A 25994-nucleotide genomic window follows, 5' to 3' on the forward strand; every position below is an offset into this window, starting at 1 on the left:
AGGGCTGGCCAAAATAAATAAATAAATAAATAAATAAATAAATAAATTTTACTGTAAAAGTGGTTATAGTTACCTAAGTCAGGTAATGAGCACATTTCTTTTTGAACAAAAAGATTTTCACCCACTTTTCCCCCTCCTGACTCCTTGGCCCCTCATGGTATAAAGTTCATTTCCTATATAGTATCTAGTGAGTATCAGTGATGAATTGGTTCATCCTTTGTCCCACCATTTCTGTGATTCCCTTTCTCTTCCCCAAATCAGATAAACATATAGAAAACAAAGAATTCAGAAAAAAAAGTGACAACAGGGAATAAACCAAAAGCAACATGGTGGGCGGGGGGAGGAAGAAAAAAGAACTGCATACAGCACAAAATTTTTAAAATAATATATGTCCATATAAAGCTCTTTCAAAAAATATAGGAGATCTGAGACTGTCTTAAAATTTGAGATACACTGTATTATTGAATATGATAGGATCAAGTGGAAGAGAGGTACAGTGATCCCTCACCAATCGTGGGAGTCATGTTGCTGAGACCCCCTGCCATAGGTGAAAATCCTCAAAAGTAGCTGCGTTTTACAGTTGTTCCTTATTGCTACTTCACTTTATTTACTGCTACTTCATGGATTTTCACCTATCTCAAGGTCTCTGAAACATAACTCCTGCAGTAGGTGACGGATCACTATTTACATGTAGTTTTGTTTTTTTTTTTTGCTAGTCCTGGGGCTTGGACTCACAGGGCCTGAGCACTGTCCCTGGCTTCTTTTTGCTCAAGGCTAGCACTCTGCCACTTGAGCCACAGCGCCACTTCTGGCTGTTTTCTGTATATGTGGTGCTGGGGAATCCTACCTAGGGCTTCATGTATATGAGGCAAGCACTCTTGCCACTAGGCCATAGTCCCAGCCCTGTAGGTTGTTTTTTTTTTTAAGCCACAACACAGTGAAGCCACAATAATAAGTGAACCATGGTATAGCAAGGGACGATTGTATTAGAGTTCTGAAAACTAGGAACATTAGCATATTTAAAAATGTTAAGATTATTAGCCTAGCAACAGTTGCTCACACCTGTAATCCTAGCTACTCAGGAGGCTGAGATTTGAAGATTGCAGTTTGAAGCCAGCTCAGGCAGAATAGTCTTTGTGAAACTCTTATCGCCAATTAACCATTCAAAAACTGGAAGTGGAGCTTTGGCTCAAAGTGGTAGAGCACAAGCCTTGAGCAAAAAGAGCTTAGGAACAGTGCCCAGGCCCTGAGTTCAAGCCCCAGGACCTACTGAAAAAAAATTATTATCTTTAGTTTGTAAATGTATTAGAGTATTTGAAAAGTATAAAGCAGTCTTGTTCTAATTCTCCAGACATACATACACAATTAAGAATAAAAACAATCAATTTGTATTCATTCACTAGCACAGGCTTGCCCTGAGATGCAAAGTGAGAGTATATATAAATTGCTTTAACTTCTTATACATACTCAAGATATCCTTATTTGTAACAGTCTGTTAAAAACAGCTGGATGTGGTGGTACATTTTTGTTATCCCAGCTCTTGGGAGACAGACATGGGAGGACTGTTACTGGAGGCCACTGTGGGCAAAATGTTATTGAGGCCTTATCTAAAACATAAACTATAAGTGAAAAGACTAGAAGCACAGCTCATCGGATGGAGTAACTTGTCTAGCAAGGGAGAGATTCTGAGTTTATTTCACCATACTCCTCCCCATGAATAAGGTATACACATGGAAATGGACACACAATGACTTCAGTAAAAATGGTGAATTCATAACCACCAACTCAAATGGGCAAGATTTGTGGGTGATTTGTTTTCTATTTGAGAAGACTTCATTATGTTGCCCAGGTTGGTTTCAAACTCTGGGGCTTAAATGTTCTTCCTGCCTCAGCCTCCCAAGTGAGTGCATACTATTACTTGTATCACAGATTTGTGGATGATTTTAAATGGCTATTAGTTTTTCTTCCTCTTAAAGATGGCCATGTTAAATTAATTTAGTAAAATAATAAGCTCTGAAAATAAAAATCTTCCATAATTCTCCTCTACAAATATAACCCTAATAGAGCAGCATATTTCCTTCTATTCCTTTTTCTATGCATGTACCTGAAGATGTATGAACAGAACAATGTATAGCCAACTTATTTACAGTGTGGTGTCTTGAAATAACTTCGGCTACTGCCTCAGGAAAGATCTAGCTTGAGCTTGTTTTATAGGTACTAGGGATGAGCAAACTTTCACTTATTATCTTAGAAAAACCCATGAAATCACTTTCATAAGACTAAATCCTACGAACAAGATAAAAAGATCATTAGTGGGGAAATTACACATTTTCTTTTGCCAGTTCTCGTTTGGCTAGTTGTGCTAATGGCTAGTACTCTGTGCCTCTAGTTCAGCTTTTTGCTAGTTAATTGGAGATAAAACCAGATATTTCTGTCCATGCTTGCTCTGAACCTTGATCCTAAGATTTCAGCTTCCTAAATGGCAAGGATTTTAGATAGGAGTGGGCCACTGGTACCCAGCAAGCTTTTGCTTTCTTAAAACACAAGTGTATTTCTTTTTTTTTTTTGCCAGTCCTGGGCCTTGAACTCAGGGCCTGAGCACTGTCCCTGGCTTCTTCCCGCTCAAGGCTAGCACTCTGCCACTTGAACCACAGCACCACTTCTGGCCGTTTTCTGTATATGTGGTGCTGGGGAATCGAACCTAGGGCCTCGTGTATCCGAGGCAGGCACTCTTGCCACTAGGCTATATCCCCAGCCCACAAGTGTATTTCTTAAAACATACATATATAACTTGGAAAGAATTCTATAAACAGTATTTTCCCTTGACATTTTAGTACAAACATCAGGGTATCCACTTACCTGGAGAGCCTTTAAACTGTGGGCATTCCTTTTTAATGTGCCCTTCTCTCCCACAAATAAAACAACGTTTTTCTCTTAAGTCTTTATCATCTTGTCTCTTCCATTTTTCCACTGATGGCCTGAGAATCTTCTCCCTCCCAAGGTCAACAGCTGCCCTCATAGGCTTGGCTTTCTGAGCTGCGCATTGCATGAGCTTGTCTTCTTTTGTTGATACTTCCCTTTCGGTATATTTGTTTTGAATTTCTTTGTCCTCTTTGCTTCTTTTTTCTTTGTTGTCAAGGTGTCTTTGGTTCAGGGCATCTTCCTGATCACGCCTTCGTCTCACTCTGTAGGAGATATAATACTTGTATAAGGAAAGTCTAAACAAAAATATCAAGGTATCACCAGCATGTGGAGATAACCAGGAATAGAGAGTAAATAAGGAAACCAAGGAGTAAAAACTACATTTTTTCCATTAAGAATTTACAGTCAGCCCTCAATATCCATAGGGGTTTGGTTCCAGAATCCCTTTTGGAAACCAAAATCATTAGTCCTTTATATAAAAAGGGTATGGTGTTTCCATAACCTATGCACACATTCTAGACATAAGTCTGCACTGTTCAGCATACGGGTAGTATTTACTTTTCAAAATAGTTTTCACTTGCAGTTGGTTGAATCCATTGATATAAAATTTGTGGATACAGAGTAACAAAATGTCCCTTTGGAGTCCAAGATGTAGTTTTTGTTTTTTGTTTTCATTTTCAGTTACTCTAGTGTTATAAAACACACTTTCACAAGTATAACTCTTGGTTAAATTTCTTCTTTGATACTAATGCAATGAAATTAAAATAATCTGTGTAAGGATTTCTGGAACTGCCTTTCTGCCACATTGGCATTTGTTACTAGGCAGTGGAAACTAAAGTAGAAAACTTTAAGTTCATAAGGAATAATGGTAATGAGATTTATCTTCTTGAAATGTCAAAATCATTTTTATGTTACTCAATATTACTATTATTTGAATTTTTAAGAAGGTACTAAGAACTCAATCCCTGATACCATCTGATTTTGAGTACTGTATATTTAAAATTAAGAATATTATTGTCCAAAAAAAAATACCACAAGTACCACCCAAAACCACAATGTAATGCTACCAAACAATAAAACCCATGCCCTTGCCTCTGACAAACATCACTAGGCAAAAGAAAAATGCTTTATTCTTTTTTAAAAGTTGTTTTAAAAGTTACGTTTAGTGCAAATAACGAGCCCTATTTTACAGAAAATGGCCAATGAGTTTTAAGTTCCAATAAGCCACACCTCGGTCACTTTACATCAGATATAGTTGAGGTCCTGGGGCAACTCATTTGACTATTTACTAACTAAAAAAAAAAGTCTCTGAACTTCTTTTGCTCTGAATAGAAAGACTCATAGTGTTCTACTTCTATCCCTGTCGAAGCAGCAAATTAGTAACTAAGGTCATGATCAAAATGACCAGGCCTGAAAGACTGTTTAACTGTGCACATGAGACGTAACTCCTATCACCTTCAGCTAATGCCATGTTTTCTGACTGGTATGTATGTATGTATGAAAATTTATTTGGCAGTATAAGGTTTTTGAACTCAGTACCTTCATACTTGAGAGCTACATCTCTAGCCCTTTTTACTTTTAGCTATTTTTCAGAGAGGGTGTCTGCCTTGGCTAGCCATGACTAAGATCTTCCTAAATATACATGAAACATGCTAAACTTGTTCATGAGATAGGGTTTCAGTTTTCTAGGCAGTTCACTTTTGGGTTAAGTTCTTTTATGTATGTATGTATTTTTTTTTTGTGGTAAACTTACAATCCCATCTTCTTTTTTTATTATTTTAAGTTTTTATTATCAAACTGAATTACAGAGAGGTTACAGTTTCATATATTAGGCACTGGATACATTTCTTGTACTGTTTGTTACCTTGTCCCTCATTCCCCCTCCCCCCTCCCCCTTCCCCCCCACCATGAGTTTTTCAGTTCATTTACACCAAACAGTTTTCCAAGTATTGCTTTTGTAGTTGTTTGTCTTTTTTTACCCTGTGTCTCTCGATTTTGGTATTCCCTTTCAATTTCCTAGTTCTAATACCAGTATACACAGTTTCCAATATACTCAGATAAGATACAGAGATAGTGTAGGTACAACCACAGGAAGGTGATACAAGAAGGTCATCAATAATAGAAGCTACAGTTACACATGGCACGGTTGAAAGTAGTTACAACTAATCCCATACTTCTTAATCAAGTACTCACTTGAGCCATACCCACTAGACACTTCTGTTTTATTTTTTTAGGCAGGGCCTTGTGGTTCTAGCAGGGACTGACAGAACAAGACCAGTATCTTCCCACCTTCCATGTAGCTCAGAAAAGAAGAACATGTCACCATGTTTAGCTTATTGACTGAGGTGAGGGTCTCATTAATGTTCTGCTCAAACTGGCATCAAACCATGATTCTTAAAATTTCTGCCTCTCCAGTAGCTAGGGATACAGGCAAAACTCAAAGAACATGGCTTTATTGCCTGTACTTTCTTTTAAAATCAGATGGCCTTAAACCATGATCTTACTATCTCTACTTTTCAAATCACTGGAAATACCTTAACAGATCATAAGGCTTTGTTTCAATCATTTCATTTTCATTAAAAACAAGGCAAGACAAAAAAAACAACACAAAGAAACCCCAAACCCTAAATTCTGAAATTGCAAGATTTTATACAGGCTTATTTTCTCTGTTACAGTAGAACTACATTCAGAAACTGGGGTCTTTAAAGGCTAGGAATGTGGCTTAAGTGGCAAGGTGCACAGCAAGTATAAGGACTCCAGCACCAACAAGACAAAAGAACAAAGGGGAGATATAACAATAATTTTCTCTCAAACTCTGACATACTGATTAGCAACAACACTGGGATATTTGCTGTTGAACAGGGACAAATCCAATTGTAGGATGAGAGACCACACTTGAGATGTCAAAAACCTTGTATATTGGTTTACATATATAAGCTGTCAAATTGCCTATGGTTTTTATATAATGAACTGACCCAGAAGCTTTTTCATCCATTACTGAGAAGCCTTGCAATACTACTGAAGCACCAAAGGCTGATGAAAATATGGTAAGTAGACTTTCTGGAGAAATTCTGAAATTCTATAAAAGATTTTGAAGACTATATTATACTTGAGTATTCTGCAGAGTACTGACAAGTACAAATGGAAAAAGTTTTCCTTTTTGCCAAGTGCCAGTGGCTCATGCCTGTAATCCTAGCTACTCAAAAGGCTAAGATCTGAGGATCATGCTTTGAAGCCAGCCCTCGCAGGAAGTCTGTAAGACTCATCTCCAGTTAACTACCAAAGCAAAACAACAAAACAAAAGCAACAACAAAAACAAAAAAAAAATGCTGGATATGGAGCTGTTGCTCAAGTGGTAGAGAACCAGCTCTGAACAAAAATACTCGGGGACAGTGAACTGGCTAATTTTCTTTCTTTTTTCCTTTCAACATAATTATAATCTTTAACTCACATTTTCTGCATGAGGTCATGGTTCTTCCTCCCAACTGTTACCAAGTTTCACTACAAATAAGATCTGGATAAAACTCCCACCTTGGGCTGGGGATATGGCCTAGTGGCAAGAGTGCTTGCCTCATATACATGAGGCCCTGGGTTCAATTCCCCAGCACCACATATACAGAAAATGGCCAGAAGTGGCGCTGTGGCTCAAGTGGCAGAGTGCTCAAAAAAAAGAAGCCAGGGACAGTGCTCAGGCCCTGAGTCTAAGCCCCAGGACTGGCCAAAAACAAAACAAACAAACAAACAAACAAAAACAAACAAACAAAAAAAACCTCCCACCTTGTAGGACTCTTATGATACTCTGAAATGTTTTTCATGAGTGAATCTCGAGTGCCTAAGATTTCTGTGGGCATAAGGAAGCTGAGGGAGCCCCTCTCATTCATTTTATGACAGAAATTGGTGAGCCAGCCAGGGGCTGATTTTATGGAAAGCTTTTAGCTTTCTTTGTAACTTTTCTCTGTATCTGTTATCAACGGTGGGAAAGGACAACAGAGACAGGAGAGAGAAAAAGTTAAATTCTGCTCCAGCCATTCCATGGCACCAATTGGAAGCCTTTCAAGGAACTCAGCTATGGCTCTGGAACTGAAAATGTAATCAAGTACTTTAAAGTACCAATTGCCAGCACCTAGCTAGCTTTTGGAGCTGCTTCGCTGTCCTCACATCACTGGATTTATTTCATCTAATTCTAAACTCTTAAGTTTGCTTAAATTTTCTTTACTAACAATACTCTCCACTAGATCTTGCTTTGGAGAAGATGGGCCATTTTTCCCATCGTGGACATGTGAGGGGCAGGAAAAGAAACAGGTCACAAGCAAGTGACTGTGGGGAGCGGCTCTGGACCACTCCATCCACTCTGAGGACCAAGGCTCGTTAACTTATGGTCAATCTGCAGTTAAGCATCTCTCTAGAGGTAAACAAACAAACAAACAAACAAACACACACTTTGGGCTAGTTCTAACCAGATAGAACCAGATGAGCAATGGAAAGGTTTCTGTGCCATTAACAACATTAACAACATTGCATCATCACTGTTGTAAGCAGTCAAGTTACCCAACAGTTTGAAGCCAGCCCAGCCAGGAAAGTCTGAGAATACATTTTTTTAATTGTCAAAGTAATGTACAGAGGGGTTACAGTTAATGTAAGGTAGTGAGTATATATATATATATATATATATATATATATATTTTATCAAACTTGTTACCTCCTCCGTTTTTCTCTTACCCTCCGCCCTTCCTGGCTCGCTCCCCACCCTACCCGGAGTTGTACAGTTGGTGTACAGCATATTGTCTTTGAGAATCTTTATCTCCAATAAACTACTAAAAATTCCAGAAGCAGAACTGTGGCTCAAGCAGCAGAATATAAGCCTTGAGCACAAGAAGCTCAGGGACAGAGTCCAGGCCCTGAGTTCAATCCCTAGAACTAACAATACAATAACACACACACACACACACACACACACACACACACACACGAAACAACTCTACAAGATTTCAGGTCACTCCAGGAAAAAAGGAAGAAAAAAGAGAAGAAAACCACGGAAGTAATTCCCTGGTGGCAATTTTCACAGCATCTTATACCTATTTTAATATTTATAAATATTTGCTGATTAAAACAATCCACACTTTCAATATTTTCAAATGCATAGTCAAATTTGGTAAATAATGTAAAGATCCAATGAGACCAAAGAAATAAGTTCTGCTATTCTATTGCACTGCAAAAGCACCAGATATAGTTTATTGGCTATTTCAGAGCAGCTAAAAGGAGAATTTTAAATTTTAATCAGAAAGAAATGACAAGCTGGGTATTATTGGTTCACACCTGTAATTCTAGCTACTCAGGAGGTTGAGATTAGAGGACTGCAGTTCGAAGTTAGCCAGGCAGGAAAATCCATAAGACCCTTACCTCCAATTAACCAGCACAAAAAACCAGATGTAGTGCTGTAGCCGAAAAGAACTAGCCAATAGCAATTAAGAAATGATAAGGGACAATGCCCAGGCCCTGAGTTCAGGTTCCAGGACCAATACACACACACACACACACACACACAACACAGAAAGATACACAAGGTGAATTAGCCTAATTTGATCACTGCATAATATATACCTGTATTGAACATTAGTGCCCCCTTTAAACATAGAAATCATCATTTGGAAAAAAAGTGAAAATATGTACTCATAAGGTAGATGGCATGTTGGGTGAAATACTAAGAATAAAACTGGCTTACTATGAACAATACTTAACAAAAAGGTATTGGGCCTATTTCCTTTGCAAGAATGATTACAATGCATGATTATGTTCTTTGTTTATTGCCTTGTTGATTACCCATACCCCACATTAGAAATGGAAGCTGTAGCAAAATAAAGACTACAATTTTTTAAAAAGCCTGTTCTTTATCCTTGACTATTAAGTTTTTTAAAACAATTTTTGGGCACTTTAAAAGTATGAACTATTTTTATATTGAATGAAAAATAGACTTCCCCAAACTTTAGATTTTAATAGTGCTTACTTTAGAATTATTTTATAGTTTGAACCATTTAAATCTAATGAGAATATTAACTGGTAGTGTTTTCTTTCAAGGTTTTATACTTTATATATACAAAAGATGTACAAAGTGAAAAGAGTCAACATACAATATTCCTTTCATGTTTATTCAGTAATTGAAATGTTCACAAACCTTGAGTAGTTAGCAGTCATTCCATAAGGGCCTTTCAACAGTTATGTTATATATTCTGAAGGATTTCTACTATTGAGAGCTAATAAAATATGTTAACAAAAATCCTAAGTACTACTTTCTAAAATTTTATGTGTCTTTATTTTTATCCTTCAAGTTTTAACTCATTAAGTGATACTTCAAAAATAAATTTGAGGGCTGGGGATATAGCCTAGTGGCAAGAGTGCCTGCCTCGGATACACAAGGCCCTAGGTTCGATTCCCCAGCACCACATATACAGAAAACGGCCAGAAGCGGCGCTGTGGCTCAAGTGGCGGAGTGCTAGCCTTGAGCGGGAAGAAGCCAGGGACGGTGCTCGGGCCCTGAGTCCAAGGCCCAGGACTGGCCAAAAAAAAAAAAAATAAATAAATAAAATAAATAAATAAATTTGAGGGAAAGGAGAGTGAGAGGTGAGATTGAGTGAAACACATTAAAACACTTGTGGAAATATCACAGTCAAATTACCCATCCCCCTTCCACAAAGAGGAAAAAAATCCATTAAATTTATAAGAGAATTAGTTGTTTCTGTCATATAATTAATCTCAGTGGAATTATTTTTATAGAATTAATCCAATTACATCTCTCTCAAATTTTAGCTTTTAGCAAATACCCTTAGATTTCCAAGTGTTCATTATTCCATGGTATTTCCTATTGTTCAGGTAAGCTGAAGTAGATTTAATAAGATACAAAAAAAAAAAATCTTTAAATAGTCATTGCTTTTTTTCTGATTAAAAAAAAATCTCAGCTTTTGTCCAGGCACAGTGGTGTACACCTCTACTCTCAGCTACTAGAGAAGTTAAAGCAGAAAACTCCAGTGTGAAGCCACATGGGCCACATAGGAGCCTGTTTAAAAAAAAGAAAATCTGTCTTCGGCCATTTTAGCTTTTATGCATTTTGCAACCTTCCCAAGTTGACAGTAAGATTATTGGTAGAACAATATGGAGATTGATATTTATGTGTGAAGAGAAAAAAAAGACACAGAAAACATGGTATACAGAGGGCTTCTTTCATGTGTCCTATTTCTCAAATATAAACAGACACATTAATGCATACTTCAGCAACATGTAAGAAATCAAACACAAAAATTCAAATGCAGTGTCATAAATGCGGTTGGGAAAAATGAAATCACCTTGTGGTTAAAAAAAATAGGACAATGAAAACAAAAAGAAAATTACTGTCAAGTGCCAACGGTTCACATGTGTAATACTAGTTACTCAGGAGGCTAAGACTTGAAGATTTCAATTTAAAGCTAGCCCAGGAGGAAAAGTCCATAAGATTCTTACCTCCAATTAACCACCAACAGGCCAGAAGTGGAGCTGTGGCTCAAGTGGTAGAGTCAAGGGCAGTGCCTAAGCCTTGGGACTGGACTGTGCATGTGCATGCGTGCGCGTGCGCACCCCCCCCCCCCCCACACACCCCTCTTCTGAAACATGTGCTTACTTTCTCCTCATGGGACAGTCCTTCATAAAGTGTCCAATTTTCCCACAAATTCGGCAACATCTATCATTTGGGGCCAGTTCTCCTTCAGTTAGTACATCTGGATCAAAAAAGTACTCCTAGAGAAAAATATAAATATGTAAAATCCTGAACTATTAATGTGAGATCTAAGCACACACAAAAAACTGGATCTCAATACATCCCATATCACAACCCTATCATGAGTTTTCTTTATGCTGTTTAGATGGCTTATTCTTAATGAAATCCAAAACTATTAAGACTAATCAAGGACAGATTTCTCTAAATATATTTTTGTTTATTCCATTCAGCTAAACAGGGACTGTGCAACCCTAACTCTAAAGGCTTAAGCACACTTGAAAAAGGTACAAAGGCCTCATAAAACCAAAGGGCTAAGTCCCAATGAAATAAGAAACATAATATGTATTGTGCAAATTTTATAATAAGGAAAATAATTTGTTTTGCTGAGGCCTCTGAAGAGAAAAACAATGATCAGGCTGCTAACCTCTTTGTTGCTAAAATTAAGGAGTAAGGAAGGATCATGAGCACCAGTACTGCCTGGCAGCTCACTGGAAATGCAGACTCTTGGGCTGCACACTCTTATCTACAATCAGAATATAACTTTTAACAAAATTTCCAGGCAAACAGATTGAACTAGTTATGCAGCCCTAGTGTAGAAGATTTTCACAGAAGTATCTAGCATAAACTAGGCATACAGATACAGGGAAATGCTTAATGTAACTATATAACCATTCAGTTAAGGTTCATCAAGAAAGTCTTTATTAGTAAAGCAAATGAGAAGTTGTTGGTTGGAATGAACAAATATTGCTATCTAGTACACAGCAGGATAACTAGTGACAATTATAATGCATTATGTATTTCAAAATAACTAAGGAAGTAATGTCTCTGCAAAAAATATGTGAGCTGAAAGTATGTTCATTAGTTTTATTTAATCATTCCATACATATATGTATGTGTACGTATATATATAAAACTTCACACAGTATCTCATCAACATATCTAATTATGATGTCAATTAAAAATAGTATTAATGAAAAGTCTTCCTTAGGCTGGGCTGGCTGGGATGCCCAAGTAAGAAGAGATAGACATCTTCAGGATAGAAGTTTGTGGGAAGTCTGGGCAAAAAAAAAGTTGAGTATGATAGCCTATGTCTGTGATCCCCATTACGTGGGTATCATGTGCCTTAAGTTAGCTAAGGTATCACAATTTAGGTCAGCTATACACTACATGGGCAAAAAAAATCAGTCTTAGATCAGTTGGGACAAAAATCTGAGACTCTACAAAATGATTATGCGTGAGCATGAAGACGAGTTCAAACCCTAATATAACCAAACAAAAATCTTTACTAACTTAAAAGTAACTAAGAAAAAGTAACTTTATTCTGAATGAAAATAGTAAAGTCTCCAACTATTTTTTCTCTCACTAAAATAACTTACTACAATATAATTTTGTTTTCAATGAGTGTGTTTCCCTAGAAACTCAAATGTCAGTTTTATGAAAGCAGACAGTTCACAGTATGGGCAACATAGATATTTTTCTAGTCCCATCAAGGGAATTTATTATTCTTTAAAAGCAACATACAGGGGCTGGGGATATGGCCTAGTGGCTAGAGTGCTTGCCTCCTATACATGAGGCCCTAGGTTCGATTCCCCAGCACCACATATACAGAAAATGGCCAGAAGTGGCGCTGTGGCTCAAGTGGCAGAGTGCTAGCCTTGAGCAAGAAGAAGCCAGGGGCAGTGCTCAGGCCCTGAGTCCAAGCCCCAGGACTGGCCAAAAAAAAAAAAAAAAAAGTAAAAAAAAAAAATAGTAAAAGCAACATACAAAGTCTAAGTATCTCAAATTTGCACACATTGTGCTTAGATAAGATTGGTATGGAGATGAATGCTAGTGGAAAAGTAGTGCCACTCATGATGGTATAAATAGGAAAACTAAAAACTTAGTAATCATAAATCCGTCTTCTCTATTGAAGTTATCTCAGGGCTTAAGAGTAGGAATATAAATTTGCGACCAAGGAAGAAAAACTACTCATTTCCCACACAAAATCTTCTTGCTATTTCGCCCCATCCTCATGACTCAACAGGCATTTTCTAAAATGGTTTTTCAAGATGAGGTATGGGGCACATGGCTCTAATACCTACTACACTTGAGACGCTGAAATAGAATTGTGAGTTTGAAGCCAGCATGAGCTACATAGTGAGACCCTATCTCAAAAACCTAAAAACAAGTAACCTGGCCAGATTCATTATGGTCAGATTCATCAGAATTTCAGTCTTTTAAAAATCATTTGGAGCACTTCTAATAAATGCTTACCATTTTTGAGGGGTAGTCCTTTGGAAATCCTTTGACTGGAATTCCAAATACTCTTCTACCATTGATAAAAGCTTTCATTATAAAATTTGTCACTATGAAGAAAAAAATAAGGAAACTTAATACTTAATTATATGGACTAGAAAGAACAAAGAATGCATCAAAATTAATAAGCAGAGTAACTTACTTTTCCTTGATAATCCAGCTCCAAGATTATGATTCAAATCAAAGGGATCTAAGAAAATTAAAGAGTAAGAGTGAAAATCAAGAGGAAATGCCACTGTTCACCTACTTTGTTTATAGTAAGTAAAAATATTAAAAGAACTGCCTTGTAGTTTAGCTTAAAATCCGTAAAACAGCTAAGAAATAATCTTAAATATAAAGAGCCAAATATTTCCCCAAATTATTAATCAGAAAAAAACACTATTGCTTTCTATGTAAATAGTCATAAAGTCCTTTATATTATTATAGATTAGCTAACTGTGGAAGAATATTATGTAGGGAAGACACATTAACCTGATTATCCCTGATGAATGACACTGTACAGTATATGTAGAAGTCAAAAACATGTACAACAGTGTATAACTAAAAGTGATTTATTTGCATTTTTTGGTGTATGTGAAAGACGTGTGTGTGTATGTATGTGTAAGCACAACAGTCCTGGAACCTTGGTCACTGTTGCTAAGCATTTTTCTCAAGGCAAGCTTTCTACCACCCAAGCCACAGCTTTACTTTTGGCTTTCTGTTGATTAACTCGAAGACTTTCCTGCCCAGGTAGATTCAAATCACAATCCTCAGATTTCAGCCTTCCGAGTAGCTATGATTACAGAGATGAGCCCCCAGTGCACAGAACTTCTGCTCATTTTTGTATGTGTGAGTGTATATAGACATTTTTAGTTTTTCTCATCAGTGCTGAAAATATATTCTTCAACATTAATCATTCAATTAAAACATGTCCTAGTGTTTTATCACTAAATTTTATCACTAAAATGTCTCACTTCCAGAAGAGCTGGTTATATAATCACGAGTGAAGTGTTTCTAGTTTAACCTACTAATTGCTCACGTGAAAGTAATGTAAAAATAAAAGGAACAGGCAACAGTTTCTATAAAACATTAACAATTGGAGGACCACAATAATTTACTGCAATAAAGGAATAAAAACGAACTTCTGTATTATTTTGAGGTGCTTGTTTGTAGAGGGGAGAAAAATCTTACTATGTAGTTGGTTTGGAATGCTGGGATAACAAGCATATGTCAAAATATCCCCAATTTTCTGTTAATGACATACAGATTCTAAAAGGTTAAACCCTAACTTTTACTAAGGATATTATAAACTTCATTTTTCAGGTGTCCACAACACCATATTTTAACAATGCTAAGGCAGAAATAATGATGTCAGCATAGCTTATAGTAACATATCATTTAGATGTTATGAATATATTTAAAAACAAAATAAATGCTATTAGATCAACAAAGCAAAATTTCACTGTTCTTTTTTTTTTTTGCCAGTCCTGGGCCTTGGACTCAGGGCCTGAGCACTGTCCCTGGCTTCTCTTTTCTCAAGGCTAGCACTCTGCCACTTGAGCCACAGTGCCACTTCTGGCCGTTTTCTATACATGTGGTGCTGGGGAATCGAACCCAGGGCTTCATGTATATGAGGCAAGCACTCTTGCCACTAGGTCATATTCCCAGCCCTCACTGTTCATTTTTAAAGTGTGTACATTCAATTTTGTCTTATTACAATAAAAAAATCCCACAAATTCAAGATAATCCTCTATGAACACTAATGACTCAAATGGATCCTTGAATTCAGTACAAAAAGAAAAAAAAACCTTAGGACTAGAAATATGTGGCTCTACTAGAATGCCAGCTATGAGTAAAAAGATCATGTGAGCTTGAAGTCCTGGAATAAAATTCTGATACTGATAAGGAGGGAAGAAGCAGCTAGATATTTGTTAGCCAAAATAATACATTCACTATAAATTCTATACTCTACCTAAAGTTTTTATTTGTACCTTCTATAACAATGTATTTTGAGGTCCACTGCTTCTTAAAAGTAGTAAGCAGACTTTTTCTCCTGATGCTAATAACATGTTCTTTAAAATCAAAATCTTCTGTATAGAAACGAAGAAGTCCCAGCCACAGCTGCCCAACAGATTCTGTATTTTTTCCATATTCTGGCCAATAGTTAGGCTGGAAACAGAACAAAAAAAGGATATCATGCATGAGAGAAAATTGCTAAAAACAGTTCTTATGTATATCATAGTAGAAAATTTGGACTTATTTCTAATCAACTGAAGTTTAAATACCTAAAAATAAAATATATATCATTTTCATATTTTAAATTGCTATTAATTTATATAAGTCAATTCATCTCTCCCCTTTTATTTGAAGATAGAAAAATGTCAGAGTTTTAAGTGACAGATGTCATGTTAGTGGGAGAATCCAGAAGAAAATTCTAAGAGCCCTGGTGATGCTGGGCCTATTAATTCATAATTCAAAAACAAGTATTTGTTCCCCTGGAATACAGTTACTTAGCTATATGGAATTAGAAGGTTAAAGAAATTCTGGACAGACTGCCTGCAAACTCACTTGGCTTAATAGAAATATTGTCATTTCAAAGGAATTATCTATTTGCTTGTAGTGTTAGGGATGAAGCCCCAGGCCTAAGGCATAGGCCAGGCCAACTGCTCTGCTGTAAGTCACATTTTTAGCTCCCAAAAGGACGCATCAGTAAATGACAATTTTTTAATTAAAATAATGTAACAGACAATAATACTGTTATTAACCCGGTATAGTATATTATAGGTAACTTTTAGACAAGAAAACAGGAAAACTTTTACTTTTAAAATACATACCAGCTCATCTATTTGATCAAAAAAATAAATATTCCAGCCATCAACAAATATTTCAGGTTTCTTTTCACCTTTGTATATCTGAAATTAAATTTTGAACTATTATTGAGGGTTAAAAACTTATTGCATTGAATAAAAATCTTCTAGGAAAATAGTTAAACATTTTAACTACATATAACTCCAAAATTTTGGGGAGGAGAAGACACAGAGATAATCCTGCTTTATAGAAGAGAAATGTAATTTCTTTAAAAAAAAAATACCTCTTGAAGGACAGGAATAACTGGTGGATTCCTCTGCTGGAGAAAATATAGCACCATAAGAGTATATGCATATGATGATAAGCTACCCCTAGATGCATCACCAATGTCACACATCTAGAAAAAGAGCACAACGGAAAAGTCACCCATGTTTTTTGCTACTCCTGCAGTCTTCCAATTATCATAAAAGTAAAGTAACTTATTTAGAAAATGACTGTAACGCTCTTATTTTCAATGGTTAAAATTATTTTGACAAAAATCAATCAATTCAAACCAAACCATACTGAAGCCAACAAAACAGTGGACTGTTAGACATACAGATTAAACTGTAAAATTTCACAGAACCAAATTTTATTCTGTGCATAGGACTCCTCAAATAGTCCTAGGGAAGCACTGACAAAAACACAGTATTATGTTTTAAGTAAGGTGTGAAGATGCAATTAAATGTTCTGATAAATCAATACAAAAAGCACTCACCTTTGTAAATACTTTCATAGTATAGCACAAATATTTCACTCTGGGGTCGATGGCTGAGTAAGCAGATAAAAGCCTTGTGTTATGAAGGGCCTGTTAAAAGGGAAAATATACTATTAAGGCTATCAATTTGATGGAAAAAAGTTACATTGAAAAGGTTTTCAATGTGAATCATTTAAAAAAGTCATTTAGAGCTACAGGCCATTAGCTCATACCTGTAATGCCAGCTAATCAGGAAGCTAAGATCTGAGGACCAAGCAAAGACTTGAGACTCTTATTACCAATAAACCACCAAAAAAAACAGAACTGGAGATATTTAAGGGGTTGAGTACTTGCCTTGAGAAAAAAAAGCTAAGGGATAACACCCAGACCCTGAGTCAAACCCTAATACTAACACAAAAAAGAAACCAACAAAAAGGACATTTACGTTGAATTTAACCTTTTCTTTCCAAAGACAAGCTCTATTCACTTGATAGATAATAGTGAAGAATTATCTGTAATATCTGACTTCATGAACTCATATGTTCCTATGTCTGGTCTGATCATCTAGAGAATAAGAGCTCCTAAAATAACAATTAAGTTTTGTAAAGTAGACATATGATTCCCTGTTCCATGTCCCCATGACACTATTTTAACAGAAGATTCTTAGGAGAAACAGATCCCTTAAGAATTTGAGCAAAGGGGCTGGGGATATGGCCTAGTGGCAAGAGTGCTTGCCTCGTATACATGAGGCCCTGGGTTCAATTCCCCAGCACCACATATACAGAAAATGGCCAGAAGTGGTGCTGTGACTCAAATGGCAGAGTGCTAGCCTTGAGCAAAAGAAGTCAGGGACAGTGCTCAGGCCCTGAGTCCAAGCCCCAGGACTGGTCTAAAAAAAAAAAGAATTTGAGCAAAGCAAGTGTGAAAACAAAATAGGGGTGGAAGTATCTGGATTGAACTGTGACCATTTGCAGGTACACAAGTTTGTGTAATGACACATCCTATTCACAAGTTATAGCAAAGTTTAAGACAATCCAAACAGCTTGCTATGTCATGAAATTATTGAATTAAATATTTTGTTTTTACATTATATATATATATATGTTCAAAGGAATATAACTCAGTGCCTCAAACATACTGATCAAGTAACCTATAGCTGAGCTATATCCACAGCCAAACTGGATACTGAAATCAAATGAATTTTCTCAATATCCCCAGCCTCAGAACATTACCAAGCACAAACAAGTATTTATGAGTAAATGTTGAAAGAATGAGCAAAATGAACTAAGTAGATCATTTAAGTTGTAGTTCTATTTATTTAAAAAACTCTTTAACAAAGCCTTGAGTTGCAGGCTGGCTGTCTGGCTGTCTATCTACCTATCTATCTATCTATCTATCTATCTATCTATCTATCTATCTATCTATCTATGCTGATGGCTCATACCTATAAATCCTAGGCACTCAGAAAGTTGACATCTAGAGGATGTAGGTCCGAAGCTATCTATCTATCTACCTATCTACCTATCTATCTATCTATCTATCTATCTATCTATCTATCTATCTATGCTGACGGCTCATACCTATAAATCCTAGGCACTCAGAAAGTTGACATCTAGAGGATGTAGGTCCGAAGCTAGCCTAAGTAGAAAAGTCAAACAGATTCCACTGCTAATTAGCCAGCAAAGAGCTAGGCTGGAGGCTCAAGTAGTAGAGTGCCAAATGAGTAGACAAGTAAAGCAAATGTCTTGAGTTCAAGCCGCAGCAAAAACAAAACAAAACAAAACAAAAATACATACATACACATACATTGAGGTTTGTACTCAAGGTTCTTACCTCCTAGGCTGGTACTTTGCCACTTAAATCACACCTCAAGCTTTTTTGTTCTAGTTACTTGTTAAAATTGTCCAAGTGGGCCTGGACTGTGATCCTCCTATTTAAGCTTTCTGCCACAGGGAGGATTATAGTTATCAACTACCACATGGTGGGCCACCCTGGAACTATAATCTTCCTATTCTGACTCCAGAGTAGCTAGAATTACAGATATGAGCCACAAGTGATCAGAAATATGTTTGTGTGTAATCCTCCCCATTCTTCTTCACAAACACTATCTTAAAGATTCACTTCATAAATGAATGTCAATTCATTTGCCTTCATCTCCCCAAAGGAAGAATAGTTTACCAATTTAAGTTTGGCATGGTGGTACACACCTGTGATTTCAGCACTTGGAAGGGAACTGAACATTTGATGCCAGCAGAAACTACATGGTGACATCATGACCACACAAAGAAAAAAAAAAACGCAGAAGTCTTACCAATGTGTTATACAAACTGATATCTACTTCCAGACCACTTCTCAAGTGAAAGAACTTCACAATTGGCACTTTTGCTGTTGTAATGGGTAAGATGTTTCTTAATCCTAGGTTGGGAACAAAGACAGTATGATTAAATACTGTATGATTAAGTACTGCGATTAACAATTTTTACACTAATGATCCAATTTAAAATAATCTAATTTTGGCTCATTTCATTCTGCTCATTAGTATCATGATTTGAAAAACTTCTATGAAACATACTGAAATTTGAATCACAAGAATCATAAAAGGTGGTTACTGGCCTCCAGAACATATATGTGAGTGCATGGTTATTATTTGACAACCACAAGAACAGATGAAGCCAAATCAGTTATAGACATGTGAGTCCTACTCATTCTTTCTATGTGACCATATCTAATTTTGAAGAAGTTACTCACCAAAGGCACTTGAAAGGATGAAGGTTATAAAGGAATAAAGTTTGACAGAAAGGAAGGAAATTATCTGAGCAAGGCTTTGGAAAATATATAAAAAGAGCAAGGTTGTGAGAATTTACCTATAAGGAAGACTGCATACAAAGATTTTAGATATCCTTTAGGGCCCTCCCATGGAATTGTGCAGGTTGTAGTATGGAATTAAAAGAATGTATTAAGAGGGATAAGAGGTGAGGGAAGAACTAAACAGAGAACCTACATATACTCTTTGAGAATCATCCAAGAACACAAGAACATCAAGGGCATTAGTCAGGAAGCATCACTGGCCACATCTACTTAACTAAACAATATCCTGGCAGTGGACAGACTGGAGACACAGGAATGGAGGTAGGTGATCACTTGGGACTGAACTTTCATGTGACATAGGAATGCCAGATACAAAGCAAGACATGCTGTAGAGATCTATACTGGATGGGAGGGGAGGACAGAAGTGCAGGAGAGCTATTAACAGTTAAGAGCTACTAGTTCCTGAGCACCTATTGTATGACAGGGTTATTTTAAGATACTCTACACACATTTGTCTTAAGATATGTCACTCTTACCTTATCTTATTCAAGAGGAAAGAGAGCCTTACAGAAACTCACTTAGGAATACACAGCTGGTAACTTGTGAAGCCAGAATTCAAGCAAGTCAAGCCAGAATTCAAGTGAGTCAAGACTGACTCCAAACTTCTGCTGAACTGATTATAGCTCAGCCAAGGACCATTTCACTGATTCTGGTGATTTATAGATGTAACTGTCAACAAACTACAGAAAGGACTCTGAAGGTAGGACAGGTAGTGACAGTAGTTGCAGCAAAGGGGAAGTGGCAAAGAAAATGAGTTCATCTGAGCTGTCTGAATTTGTGTTTCTTCTGAGGGAGTAGTGATTGTCAGGAATTCAGATACATAGTGATCACGTATGTAATCTAGGAAGTGTGTAAATAATAGAAATGTTTCAAGAACATGATCTGTGTGGGAGATAGAGTAAATTTAGCTTTAAAAGAGTGAGGAATAGGAGCAAGGAAGCTCATATTTACCAAATATTTAGAATATGCTAGGACTTGCACTTGAATGGACGACCTTTCTTAATCTTAAATGGAAGTACTGTTATCCCCCCTTGGAAGATGAAGTATCTATCACATGTAAGTAAGTGGTGTTCTGTGATCACACAAGCAGAAAGTGGGGAGCTAAAATTTAAAACCAGAGAATAAGATTTTAGAACTTCCACCGTTTTACTACACTGCTTTAAAATGGGATGTATTTCTCTCCCTCTCTTTCTCTCTCTCTCATTTAGGAATTTGACACAAATGACTAAAGTTAGTACTGATAAATTTGTTCTCTATGATTTATTTTCAGCATATCATCTTGGTTTCATTCTGTAATTCCAAAGATTTCCCTTATGTCTCTATTCTGAATTCCTACCCTCATTTCTCAAATTCTCAACTTTTCTCAAATGATTTTTCTATTGTATTCTTGTTTTTTAATCTTGGTCTCTGTCTCCTAACTCATTCTTACATAGACAGAATCTCTTTCAGTGCACAAATTATTAACTTGGCTTGAGTGCTGGTGGCTCATGCTTGAAATCCTGGTTAGTTAAAATCCCAGCAGCAGAAAAGTTTATGAGACTCCATCTCCAATTAACCAGCAAAATGTTGGGCAGAAGGAGCAATTCAAGTGGTATGGTGGCCAGGCATGAGAAAATTGACTGAGCCTGAAATGCACAATTCCAGCTCAGAACTGATTTAAAAAAAGATTCCAATTTGACTGACAACTGCATATTTCTAATTCCTTTTTGGGAGATGATAACATGCAAGCCACTCCACAGAGGTGTTTCACTTGCCAACATTCATATCTCCTAAGTGCTAAGACATCACCCTTAACCTTCACAGTTCTAGGTACCAAGTGAGTTTTTTTTTTTTTTTTCTCCTAGAATCACTTTTGGAGAGGTTTTCTGTCCTGTCACCCAGAATATACCTTCCTTAAGAAAGACTGCAACAGTTAACCTTAAAAAAGGTAGTATCTTACCTGTATTGGTCGTCTCATGAGAAAAAAAGTGACTGCCAAATATATAAAGCTTTCACATTTTTTTTAAACTTTAAACTCCTCTCCAAATGTAACAAATCATCTTGCTATCCTCAAAAATGCACTCTAATAGTTCTCATGTTCTCATCTATTAACTTTGACATGAGTGGCTCCTCTTTCTACCTTCTTCATTGTCTGAGAGCGTAACACACCCACCTTATGAATTACCCAAGCAACAATCTTTCCTAGTATCTCTCAGAAAATTTTAAGGCCTTTATTATATATACTCACTATATATACTAACTTACTACATATTCACTATACTATATATACACTATATATACTCACTAAAATATACACTATATAAAATTACTATACATATACTCACTATATTACATCAGCATATAGTTTATGGGATAACTTTATATCTCTTAAAAATCTCTAAGTTGTCTGAGGAAAGGCAGAGCTTTGTTGTCTGTCAACTAACAGAATACAGAGCACTAGCACTCAGTTAAATGCCTTTAACAATATTAAGTTTAAACATAACCTCCTGACTGTTATTAATTCTTGTATCATTTAACCTGTATTTCACCATTAATAGTCATTTCTACAATAAAAACAATCTGTTTTTAAATTAGTTTACTTGTAGGAAATATACACTGACAGTAAGTAGGGGAAAGGTACATGATGTGTATTGTTAAACTTCAAAAGAAAAAGAAGGAAATAGAGAAAGCAGAGATGTATCTATAAAAATTTAAAATCAAATCTGGTTACCTAAGTGGGTTTGAAAATGTGTTATCACTACTTTGTCATAATAGAGTTTGCTGACAACTTTTGTGTGTGTGTCAGTCCTGGGGCTTAAGCTCAGGGTCTGAGTGCTATCCCTGAGCTTTGTGCTCAAGGCTAGCTCTCAACCACTTGAGCTAAAGACACAACCTCATTTCTGACTTCTGTTTGGGAGGGATAGGAGTGGGAGTCGCTTAACTGGAACTAAGAGTCTCACAAACTTTCCTATCTAAGCTGTCTTCAAACCACAATCCTCAGAGCTCAGCCTCCTGAGTAGCCAGGATTACAGGTATGAGCCACTAGCATCTGGTTGCTAACTTTTAAAATTGTCAATAGCATAAATGTACACATTTAAAATGGTGTGATTCACTATGATGAAAATGAACTATGCAATTTGTGAGTGTGGAATGGGAGGGAAAAACTGGGAGAGAGCAAGGGGAGGGTGACACTGTCAAAAAAAAAATGTACTCTTTATCTTACTTACATTACTGTAACCCCTCTGTATATCACCTTTATAATAAGAATTTTAAAATTAGTTTAAAATAATAAAATGATATGGTAGTTCTGGTTCCCTTAGTAAATATTCAGATACCCCCCAAAAAGTAAATGAATAAATTCTTACCTTCCTTGAAAAAAAAAAGACAAAATCTAAATACTAAATAATAGTTGTGGCAACATAGTGCTTTAGATTCTTTACATAACCTCTGAAAAAAAGAAAAAAAAACTCCACATGATCTTTAGAGGTAGATTTCCTGAGCGAGGAAATACTTTTCAATAAACAAAGAAAATGGTATCAATATATAATAATAATAAAAAAACACCAGAGGCTAATAAGGCAGGGGACTGTGAGTTCAAGGATAACTTGAGGTACATAGTCATATCCTCTCTAAATAAATAAGTAAATCTAAACAAAATCAAGTATCCTTGATAGAGTAAGTTAACTTTCACTGAGAATAGGCCAAAATTTAATTTTTTCCCCATTATGTAAATGGGATCTACTTTACTTAAGCTCCTGAATATAAAAAACACTAAGGGGCAAAGCACTCAGGATGTATGTTGTGTGTGTGTATGTCTATGTCCATATGAGGAATTTTTGAAGTTTGGTCTCAAATAAAAGGAAGCTTTTCATAGATAGGCTATCCATTTTAAATTCCATGAGGACACGGACCATATCTTATTCACCTTCATGTTCTGATCTCACCACATTAAATTAAATCACATTTGAAAGATTTCATTGTTAACAAAATCCAAAGCTGCCTCTTGACAGTGAAAGAATATGGTAATGGTATTTCAGTTTTGTATACACTTTATAGAACATATACATTTTATAGTTGTAAATACTTTAGAAATAACCCAGTTCAATTTTCTTGAGTTTTAAGAGAGAAGAGACCAAACAAAATGGGCTGGGGATATGGCCTAGTGGTAGAGTCCCTTCCCTCGTATACATGAAGCCCTGGGTTCGATTCCCCAGCACCACATAATACAGAAAACAGCCAGAAGTGGCGCTGTGGCTCAAGTGGCAGAGTGCTAGCCTTGAGCAAAGAGATGCCAAGGACCAGTGCTCAGGCCCTGAGTCCAAGTCCCAGGACTGGCAAAAAACAAACAAAATTAAGTGACTTGGTCATAACTATATAGTTATTCTATTGAGCACCATACGTCCAAATACATTCTCAGACAAAGGGAATATATTTATCAATACCTACACTTCGAATTATACAACACTTTTTATCAACATCTAGCCTGTAAGTATATAACGCAAGGAATGCAAAATAATTCCCCCAACTTCTTTCGTGTTTGGTATATGAACTGTCTGAAAATAAAACACCTAGACAATAACATATACGTGGATTTTCACTAATTCCTCAGTCTTACATATCATCCACACCAAGTTTGTTTTATTTTTATTTTCAATACTGGAGTTAAACTGAGGTCATGCATACGCTAGGCAGTTGTTGTACCATTCGAGCCACACCTCCAGCCCCATACAAAGTTTTTAATGATACTACTATTGCAAATATTCTATAAATGAGGCACAGTTAACTGCAAATCTATGTATGCAAAAAATTGCTGAGCAACATGGCATACACCTATAATAAGCACTTGGGAGACTAAGGTAGGAGGATTGCAAGGATACACAAGATCCTGTCTCAAACAAACAAAAGTCAGTGTATACATAGATACCTGAATGTTTTCTGAGGACTCTTGCCAATTCTTCAATAGTCCTCACACAGTCCAACCCCTACAATAAAGATGACACAAACTACTGAATCAAAGTTAGAAGATGGGTTTCTAAGCTGTTCAAAAGTTGTATTACATTCACAAATAATACAAATTTTAAATTTCAAAACAAATTTTAAAATAGTAAAATTTTAGTATCTTAAAATCATGTACTCTCTATACACACACACATATATGTAACACTAATTGAAAGTATCTTATAAATATATAATACCCTACATGTGTATTGTGTGTTTTCTCTTTCAGATGAATATCAGAGGTAGTATTCACAGGAAATATCCTAAGGTTATGATAACTGCTAAATACTCTATAACTTGATGATTTTTGGAGGTATAACAAAGACTAGAATTGGGGCTGGGGATATGGCCTAGTGGCAAGAGTGCTTGCCTTGTAAACATGAGGCCCTGGGTTCGATTCCCCAGCACCACATATACAGAAAATGGCCAGAAGTGGCGCTGTGGCTCAAGTGGCAGAGTGCTAGCCTTGAGCAAGAAGAAGCCAGGGACAGTGCTCAGGCCCTGAGTCCAAGGCCCAGGACTGGCCAAAAAAACAAAACAAAAAACAAAGACTAGAAATGGTAAGGAGCCCACAGATGAAGAGTTTCCAGAATGGTCTGTGAACTATGGATGAAGACCATCTTTCTTCCACTATATATGATTATCTCAGAAGTACCCTATATGCAGAAGGTACATGAGGTGTGTAGGGTGACTCTGGGCCCCATTTTATTCATTAAGAGTTGATGTGTTCCTTGCTGTGAAGAGTAATATTAGCCACAGACCTAGCTGGAATTATAATAAACAAATGAAAACCATGTAGCAACTATGAATAATATCTTAATGAATTATATGTAGAATATAAACTCTTCTGATGGTTATACACATCACAGAACATACTTTCATTCTTTCTTAGGAATTCCCCCAAAACTAATCTATAACCATATGAGAAAAAAATCATAATATATAAGCAAGATTAGGCCTGCCACAGGGAATAATAGTAAATTCTTAGTAGAGTTCACATTATTCACCAAATTCTGGGTAGATCACTTTTGTATATTTTCCAAAATCAGAAACATTCTCAAAATACAAACTCAAAACTAAAGCATAAAAGGCTCTTCATCTATAGCAGGAACACTCATCCAGCTTTGCAGAACTCCCAGATGTTACTTTCTAATCTTCTTCATACTGTAGGACTATCTTTTATGTCCACTTCTAATCTTTTTAATGTACTTGGCACACCACATGTCATACTCTTGATTAATATGGAAAATACCAAGCAGTACTATCAATCAAGACTGGCCAAATTATAGTAACATAGAAAATAAAAGTTATGTGTGGTTACTGTACCTCAGCAGTTTCATGTCCATTAATTGTCATACAGACATCAAGGTCACTCTGTTTGAAACCAAATCCATTTTTAGAGGAGCCAAACAAGCTCAGTTTAGTTCCTGTTGGGGATACAAAGTAATAATTATATTGAAATGATACTCTATGAGTCAAAAATACAGTTATGAATTATCAGATCTCATAGCTATGTTTTCTCATTAGGTAACTATTGATTCTAGACTTTCTATTTTTCTTTCAAAGTTTATATTCAAGTACAAGCTGCATATGACATTAAATATTAGCAGGTTCCACTTTATGCTAAACATAAAAACATTTCAAGGAATACTTGGATCTCAATAT

At 36.2% G+C, this 25994-nt stretch overlaps 1 protein-coding gene across 4 annotated transcripts in view; it reads right to left on the minus strand.

The window, feature by feature from the left end:
* The window catches only part of Tut7 (terminal uridylyl transferase 7), a 73781-nt gene that overhangs the window by 8653 nt on the left and 39134 nt on the right, over window positions 1-25994 (minus strand). For all 4 annotated transcript variants that reach the window (XM_048330764.1, XM_048330783.1, XM_048330775.1 and 1 more), the window contains exons 16-26: window positions 25656-25756; window positions 24256-24313; window positions 18796-18899; window positions 16506-16595; window positions 16032-16145; window positions 15775-15852; window positions 14932-15109; window positions 13104-13151; window positions 12920-13011; window positions 10571-10686; window positions 2860-3185 (exon numbers count right to left, since the gene is read on the minus strand). In XM_048330764.1, the coding sequence (XP_048186721.1) occupies window positions 2860-3185; window positions 10571-10686; window positions 12920-13011; window positions 13104-13151; window positions 14932-15109; window positions 15775-15852; window positions 16032-16145; window positions 16506-16595; window positions 18796-18899; window positions 24256-24313; window positions 25656-25756 (1305 nt within the window). The remainder of the gene's footprint in view (window positions 1-2859; window positions 3186-10570; window positions 10687-12919; window positions 13012-13103; window positions 13152-14931; window positions 15110-15774; window positions 15853-16031; window positions 16146-16505; window positions 16596-18795; window positions 18900-24255; window positions 24314-25655; window positions 25757-25994) is intronic.

The sequence above is a fragment of the Perognathus longimembris genome, chromosome 1 (genome assembly GCF_023159225.1).
Source record: "Perognathus longimembris pacificus isolate PPM17 chromosome 1, ASM2315922v1, whole genome shotgun sequence".
NCBI classification, from domain to species: Eukaryota; Metazoa; Chordata; class Mammalia; order Rodentia; family Heteromyidae; genus Perognathus; species Perognathus longimembris.